The following is an 8,415-nucleotide window of genomic DNA, read 5'->3' on the forward strand; positions in this document are numbered from 1 at the left end:
AAATGAAAATGATTTGTGAAAGAGAACTGTAGGGATTATATAGGAAATGTCCTGGATCATGCACTCCATGGAGAGTGGATCCCATTAGCACACCTGTCTAGGTAACCCTTGCTGTCTTCTCCAGTTCATTTCCTTAACTCTCCCTTTTTTTTAACTTGATAGCTGCCCTCAGACTGCAGTTCAAGGTGAGCCTTACTTCTCACCCATTGATGGCCTGTGTGTTCCAAGGGGATTTCCCCTGACCATGGAAGCCAGTCTCTGGATTTCCATCAGCTGCAGGCATTTCTTTTTTCCTTCCTCTCTGGAAACAAAAAAGCAGGGCTGTGTTTATATTTATATATTTCTATGTATACATTTATATTATCTAAATCTAATCTATATCTATATCTATATCTATATCTATATCTATATTTAACTGAAGAACTTATGCATCTACTATTTTCCCTGATTGCCCCTTTAACCATTACATGGATACAAATCATGACGTTCCACAAGCACAAAATACAAGGGACTGCAGTTAATGGGGGTATAAAAAGAGCTGTGGTTTTGTTTATCCATTTGACAAAGGTCAGCTCATGGAGCAGCAGAAAGCTGGACTAGCAAATAAATCTTACAAGAGAGACAACACAACGTGTGTATAATAATACAATGTGTGCACCCATGCTGGCCTCTCCAGTCTGGGTCTGCCCTGCCTTGTTTTTGACTTGATTTGAGAGAATTCCAAATTTCTCAGGATTTTTCTGCCTTGTGGCTCCGTGGGAACCATACGTGTGGAGGTGTTTGTGTAGCCTTGGGCTCTACATTGAGCAGATGGGTTTTTTTCCACATAGAGAACATTTTTGATCAGTTTAATGAGTTATGGGTATAGATAAGCTGCATTGATCCCAGATTTAGACACAGCTTTCTCAGATATTTTAGTATAAAAAAGGCATGTTCTTGGAAAAAAAATGGGACCATTTCATTAAAGATGTTTCAGTTTCTGGTTCTTCTCAGTTGCCTGGGTAAGTTGCAATTTATTTGAGCTGGGAAAAGGTGAAGCTCTCAATCTCTAAGTGGTGCAGATTAGATCATATCAATTTTCTTTTCTCTGCAGTCTCTGTGCTAGGGCAAAACCTAATGTGGAAGGGTTTTCCTCTATTGTGGGAGCATTATCTCCATGAGAAAGAGTCAGGAGTTCTCTGAGGGAGCAAAAACCTGCAAGCCAAAAAAAAGGGGATGTAGGTTGGTGCATAAAGATGGGGTTGGAGTGTGGGAAATGAGTGAATTTATACAAGAGCTTTGTATCTTGAAGCCTGATTATGGTCTTTTTCACTCATGGAGGATGAAAAATTCACTCCAGGTTGGAGAGTGACCACAGTGTCACCATGTGCAAGCCTCACCCACTCCATCTTCCAGACCTGGCTGGCTGTGGGGACTATTGCTCTTTAGGAATCGACAGGACAACTGCTCTCCTTCCTTTTTTTGTGTTAGGGGCAATCTCTGGGACTCCCCTGAGGGATGCTCTTCAGAAGGATGTGCTGGCAGGGCGAGTGATTGGGGGCCACGAAGCCCAACCAAACAGCTGGAAGTGGCAGGTAATTCTGGAGTCTTATACCTGGAAAAAAGTCTTAAATAAAAAAAAAAAATAATTTTTAAAAAATATATATATATATATACTCACATATAAAAGCCAAAACAGTGAGAAAATAACAGCTTTCACTGTCCAAAGTCACACACACTGTTTCTGCAGAGGCATGACATGGCTTGGGTATAAAATATGTTGTTGTTTGATCCAGGTGTCACTCCAGATCTCCTATCCCAACGACCCCGGGTACTACACTCACATTTGTGGTGGAACCCTTATCAGCAGCAAATGGATCATGACTGCAGCACACTGCCTCAGCGTGTGAGTAGGATAAAAACTGCTAAAACTCCTGTTCTGCTCCTCATTCCTGCTGCAGATGGGAGCCAGACCCTTTTCCTCCTCAGAGCTCCCCACTGGTGCCTTGCACAGCTGGACATCTCCCTGCTCCCCTAATCAGGGGAGCTGGAAACTCTGCTGGCTTCAGCCTTGATTTTACATATTAATCGCTGACTTCCTGGGAGTGGGAATCAAGCTGATTGCTGCTTTGCATAAGAGGAGGTGCATTTGCATGAGTGTGAGCATTCCTCATGGGTTTGCATCCTGAGAGACCTGCACAGAGATGGAAAGATGAAACAAAAGGGGTGCTGGCTTGCTCTCAGGCCTGATGTACAAAGTGTCAATGCCATGGGACACCAGAAAGCCAACACTCCCCTTTAATTGCTACTGCCCTTAGTGACTGCACTCAAAATAAACTGTAACCAGCTGATCCTTCACACTCTGCTCCACAGAAAGGTGCAGAAATGGAAAATGAACCTCTTGCTCAAGACCAAGCTCAGCACTGCAGTAGCTGATGCAGCACCTTCAATTTCTTCACCAGCAAACTGCAGCCAGCATGTGCCTGATTCATAATACCACTTAGAAACAAAATTTAGGTTAGAAAAGTCCTCTAAAATCATTGAGTCCAGTCATTAACCCAACATTGCCAAGCCCACGGCTAAACCCTGTCCCCAAGTGCCACATCTGCACATCTTTTAAACACCTGCCCTGGACAGCTTGTTCCAAGGCCTGACCACCCTTTCAGTGAAGAAATCTTTCCCATTATATATCCATTGGCCATTTCCTCTCATTCTGTACTTGTTACCTGGGAGAAGAGACCCACTCCCACCTTGCTAGAACCCTCTTTTCAGGTAGTTGCAGAGAGCAACAAGGTCCCCTCTGAGCCTCCTTTTCTCCAGGCTAAATATGCCCAGCTCCCTCAGCCACAAATTCACCAGCTTCCAGCCCTTCTCACAGCAAATTTGGCTACAGTGTATTGAAAATCCTTTGGTGGAAGGTGCTTTGGAATGGCAAAACTTGCAGAAGGCTGGGGTTGTGCAGGAATTGCACTGCAAAGCACTCAGTGGGGAACAGGTTTTGCACCAATTACTCTGTGATTCATTTCCAGGCCCCCTGGAGCATCCTACCGGGTGGCTCTGGGCGAGCACAACCTCCTGGAGGTGGATGGCACCGAGTACTACGTTGGTGTGGATGCAATCTTCATCCATGAGGGCTGGAATCCCAACGACATTGCCAACGGGTAATTATTTTTTACTGTCAGATAGTTGAACCATACTGAGCATCCTCTCTCACCAGTATTTACGTGTTTGTTCAGTCCAACTCCCAGTGAGGCTGGAGTTGTGGGAAGCACTGGAAGACGCTGAAAAGGAGATTGCCCAAATGGTCCCTTCTCTTAGAGATGTCCCATGGTGTCCATGAGGATGACCTCAGTCCTGTTTTACCCAAAATGGGGAAAAGATGGGCCTGTTTTCCCCAGTTTGGGAAAAAAACAAATGGATCCAGGACGTGCAGAAAATTGAGGGGCTGGTCTGCAGTCACAGGCCTGTGTGCATCTGATGAAGGAAAGCCAGCAGGAAAATGCTGAAGGGCTGTCTCAAACCCCCTCAGAGACATGCCTGTCCACCCAGGGTCCGCCAAAATTCATCCCAAACCTGTAGGAGACTTCTGGGCAGTGTTATCCCTTTATCAGTCTGTACCATGGCCTTTTCTCTCTTAACTGCCCTTATTTTCCTGTCACCTGTGATAGCTATAAGGAATAATTCATTATATTCGCAAGGCGCTTGCCTATCACCACGCAGAGGCTGGAGCCTTGTGTGAGCGTTCAAACAAGAGGGAGGGTGTGTGATCCATGCCTCATCCGGGATTTTCAGTGAGGAATCTTTCACCTGTGCCCCGTTTCAGCTCTGACATCGCCCTGCTGCGCCTCGAATCTCCTGCCAGTGCCAACGGATTCGTTGAGCTGGGAGCGCTTCCACCCAAAGGAGAAATTCTGCCCAACGACTATCCCTGCTATATTACTGGCTGGGGAGTGGTCAGTGGTGAGTAAGGGGGAAGGAGGAGTGTCCAGGGGGACCACCATGAAGATCAAGCTTCTCTCCTCAGCCCCTCGAGCTGCCTGGCCAAGGTGTCAGCCCTTCTCGTGTCCCCTCCCTTGCGTAGCGGGCGGTGGCAGCGCAGACAGGCTGCAGGAGGTGATGCTGCCAGTGGTGGACCAGGAGATCTGCTCCCAGGAGGACTGGTGGGGATCCCAGGCAAAGGACACCATGCTCTGTGCAGGTGGAGATGGTGTGAGAGCAGGATGCAGCGTAAGAGCTCTTACAATCCCAGGGGTTTCAAGTTGCCCTCTTTCTTTTCCCTTCCTCTCTCACCTCGCTGTGCCTCAAGTTCTGGTTTTTGCCATTTCTCCACCTGCAATAGTTCTGCAGATCCTGGCCCATTTTCTGCTTTCTGCTGAATATCTTCTGAACCAGGCCTTCTCCACATTCCTACAGAGACCAGTGAGCAGAGAGAAAAACCTCCAGACCCTCAGGGTGCACCTCTCCCCTCTGATGTCGGAGAGTAGATTGGGAGCATGTCCCAAGGACCAGATCCTGGGAACAAGGGTGAAACTTTGGCAGCCACCTCTGCCCTGACCCAAAGGGTGAAGCTACAAGGAAGTTTGTCCACTCTTCCAATGCTGCTGTGTTGCTGTTCCCTGAGCCAGGCTCTGCCACCTCCTGCTTGTCACCCTTCTCCTTCCCATCCACTCTGCTTACAGCTGAGGTTGCTGCAAGTTTGGGCTATGTCCAACAGCTCCCTCTGGCCCAGCTTAGGTGGGAAAAGGTCTTGTGATGTTCCCATTATTCCCAGAGGATCCAAGTGGCCTCAGCATCAAGGCAAGGAGGTTTGGCATGTGGAGCCAAGAAATGCCTGTTACCTCTGCCTATATTCCCCTCACTGCAAATGTGGCTCCTAATAAAAGCAGCCATGCAGAGCCCTCAAAAAATTGTGGAAAAATACATAATGTGTGATTATGCAAATATAGGTGTATAACACAGAAACATATAGAAATAAAACAGGTTGTACAGTTATACATAGCACAGTTATAGGTATGGGATAATTACAGGTCTGTTGATAGCGTATTTTCGTGTGTGAATGTGTGTGGTTTAATTGTGTCAGAACCTTGTTACAAACCAAGCTGTGAGACCAGGAAGAGCCTTTATCTTCTCACGTATTTTAAGTCTCTAGTGCTCCTTAATCCTATCCAGTTGTTGCTCAGATAATTTGGCTGAATATTTCCTTTCCTTCCTCCAATCCAGGGGGACTCTGGGGGCCCTCTCAACTGCTACAGGGATGATCACTGGGAAGTCCATGGGATTGTGAGTTTTGGGTTAGTTCCCTACTGTAACACCTACCAGAAGCCCACAGTCTTCACACGTGTGTCAGCCTATGTGGACTGGATCTACAGCGTAAGTTGTTTCATGCCTGTGCATCTCCCCTGAATGCAAGGGGTTGGCTAGAGGAAGTTTTTGTTTATTTTTCATTTATTTTTCATTCAGAGAAGTTTTTTTGGGTATTAAACCATTAGGAGTGGAACAGGGAGATCTGGGGAGGTCTAAAATCAGCATATTTGATGCTACTTTTGGTGTAGTCAAACAATTGTAAAGAAGCAGCTGCTGCCTCAGAGCTGAAATGCTCTGCTGAGGGCCACAGACAAAATTCAAGCCAGGCAGGAGCTGGGCTCCATGTCCAAAAAATTATCATCACCATTCACCCAGACAAAACCTTGCTGCAGGAAACCACGGGAGGAATTAGCTGGATGGGAAATGCAGCAAACATAAAGCATCTCTAAGAGTGCAAATCCTGCAGTGCTGCACTATCCACCCTCAGCTTTAAATTTGGGAAGGAACAGCGAGTTCTTTTCTCCATAAATAATGACTGGCATGAGAAACAGCCTTTCCCCAGGGGATGGTTTTGTGGAAAAGCCTCTGTAAATTGTGGGATTTGCTGGAAGGAAAGGTGGGAAGAGGTATTTTAAATCAGTGTGGTTTAGAGGGAGGCCAGTGTGGTCCATAAACCTTTTTGGGTCGGAATAGGTTGTTAGAGCAGTCCCCTGGCTCAGCTGGGAACAAGCCCTTCTTCAGACCATGCCTTATTCTGCCTCTCTGCTGAATCAATCTGTTTTTCACTTTCAGACTATGGAGAATAATGGAGGTTTCTAGAGAAGAATCGCTTGGTGCATGAACATATGAGATAAAATTAAGTACCTGTGCTCTTTAACCCTCCTCTCATTCCTTCTGCACTTCTCTGGGCTATTAACAGCAGGATTTGGCTAATATTGGTGTAATAAAGTCTCAGTGAGTAGAGCCAGTGAGCTGTTGGTGTGCTTGCTCTGCCTCAGGGTCTAACCCTGTCAGCAGGGAAGGAGGCTCAGGGAATGCCCCAGTCTGTGACAGTGCCCTTAACCCGGGGCTGGGCAAGGCCATCATTTTGGCACCAATCCTGCAGAAAATGGCCATGATGGATTTTTCTCATTGAGGAGTTCCTCAGGGACAACCCCCACCAGAAGCAGAGGTGGTCAGCTAGGTGCTGCCAGGTCAGTTGGGTGCAGAGGAACGTGTGATGCTGCTGGGCACCAGTGTGAATGCTCCTGTCCTGATCTATTCTCACTGCAGCTGGCAGAGGTTTTGCTTGAACAACTGGGTGCTCTTCATGTTCCCAGACAAACAGCCTCAACAACAGATGTGAGGATTTTGCCTTCTTTTCTCCTCTGCTAAGGTCAGGATGAATAATACATGGGAAACGTAGGACCGAGTTCGGAATTGGAATGTTTATGATCTCTTATGTGTATACAGTATTTACAGACTCATGTACGATGAGCTCCAACTAGCATGCTAGGAAAACGAGGTAAAATGGAGAGCTTCTAACTCTTTCCAAGGTTATTTAAGCACTAATTACCGAATAACGAGGTGGCACCTATATTATTTATACTTTTGACTCAATAATCACCATCCAAGGCCCTCAATGCAGACCTTTTCCACCCAATTACAGAAAACCACCCAAAACCACGAAGAAGAAGGAAGAAGAAGATGAAGAAGAACTTAGACAACACCCAAAATCCTCCATCTTGTCTCATATATACTAAAATCTTAACTCTAAGTTTCTAACATTCCAACACATAGACATGCTCTTAGAGAGAGCATCTGCCTCAAGTGCATTGGAAAACTCAACCCATAGAAAGCAGAATCCATCCAACTTGTTCTTAAATTCACTCTGTACAGGATGATTTTTTTAAGACTCAGAACATAGAAAAGGGCATTTCTCATGCATGCTCTTCTAGGTAGGAAGCAAGAAATTCCATGTAAAACAATCCTCTGTGCTGTTAGGTGTGCAGGGGCCCTTATTCAGTCAGCTGGGCTGCAGTGAATAATATTTCTAAATATTGTCCACTCCCTATCAGACACACAGCAGAGCTGGTAAAGGAAGGGAAGGGGGAAGACAGAGGAAAAGATGTATGTGAACACTAAAGCAAAATTTGTCTTTTGATGATCTGCAAAACCAACACTTCTGCATCCATGAAAGTGTCCAAGGCCAGCTTGGATGGGCTTGGAGCAACCTGAGATAGTGGAAGGTGCCCCTGCCCATGGCAGGGAGGTTGGAATGAGGTGATCTTTCAGGTGTCTTCCAACCCAAATAATTTTATGATTCTATGAACTACAAACCCATCCTCTTGGAAAACACAGGGAATTCCACAACCTCTCCTCTCTCCCTTTCGCTGTGTGTGAGATGCATATTTACAGATGAAGGATTTCGATTTAGCTCTTCAATGATTTTAAACCACTTATGTCCCGTCTCTCCTGAAACCTGCACACACCTGGGGCAGAGCTCTATTTTAGCAGAGCCTTCTCTCTTTGGGGAATGAACAATTCTCCTCTCCAGGAGCCACTAGAGGGCATTGGCCAACCAAGGGAATGTCCCACACGGTTATCGCTGGCTGCTAAAGGAGTTTTGTGGGCCAAGATTGATAACGTGCCATGTCTCAGCCTTGCACTCTGCCCTCCGTGTTTGCATGCAGACCCGCAGATAAGCAATGCCACACAGGAGCTGCTTTTCGCCTTTGTTTCCCAGGGCTCTGCTCTGCAAACAGTTAAATCTTCCTTATTACGGCAAACGAAAATGAAACCAGGGGTGTTTTCTGTAAGGCTTGTGAAAGAGCAAAGTCCTGGCTCTATTCTTGGCCCTCAGCTTTATTGTGCTTCACTTGGCAGTGTCTCCTGGGTGCTCAGTAGTTTGGTAGTTCTCCTCTTCTGACGAATTAAAATCCCCTGAATCTCAGTTTTTCTACCCCTTTAAAGTACCGAATCCTTCTTGCTCCTTTTAAGAGCATTCTGCATTTAAGAGCATGTGTGATTTCTGCTGCTACATCATAGAACCCCATAATGGTTTGGGTTGGATGGAATATTAAAATTATCATCTAATTCCAGCCCCCCCCAGCCATGGACAGGGAGACTTCTGAAAGAGCCTGGGTGTGCTCT

General features: G+C 46.2%; 1 protein-coding gene across 1 annotated transcript; it reads left to right on the forward strand.

The window, feature by feature from the left end:
* Positions 1-1,511: 1,511 nt before the first annotated feature.
* On the forward strand, positions 1,512-6,102 carry LOC120752267 (chymotrypsin-like elastase family member 1). Its single transcript, XM_040063136.1, has 7 exons — positions 1,512-1,574; positions 1,776-1,885; positions 3,009-3,140; positions 3,803-3,939; positions 4,061-4,206; positions 5,200-5,349; positions 6,076-6,102. Exons 2-7 carry the CDS (start codon positions 1,860-1,862, stop codon positions 6,100-6,102), a joined length of 618 nt encoding a protein of 205 aa, XP_039919070.1. The 5' UTR covers positions 1,512-1,574; positions 1,776-1,859.
* The last annotated feature ends 2,313 nt before the right edge of the window (positions 6,103-8,415 follow it).

Source organism: Hirundo rustica, chromosome 1 (assembly GCF_015227805.2).
Source record: "Hirundo rustica isolate bHirRus1 chromosome 1, bHirRus1.pri.v3, whole genome shotgun sequence".
Classification (NCBI taxonomy): Eukaryota; Metazoa; Chordata; class Aves; order Passeriformes; family Hirundinidae; genus Hirundo; species Hirundo rustica.

Bases quoted from the DNA above. Each gene is read 5' to 3' on its own strand.
- LOC120752267 (XM_040063136.1), top strand. From the start codon at position 1,860: ATGACTGCAGCACACTGCCTCAGCGT. The intron at 3,940-4,060 runs GTGAGTAAGGGG...TCCCTTGCGTAG, and splicing joins TGGCTGGGGAGTGGTCAGTG to CGGGCGGTGGCAGCGCAGAC. The intron at 4,207-5,199 runs GTAAGAGCTCTT...CCTCCAATCCAG, and splicing joins GTGTGAGAGCAGGATGCAGC to GGGGACTCTGGGGGCCCTCT.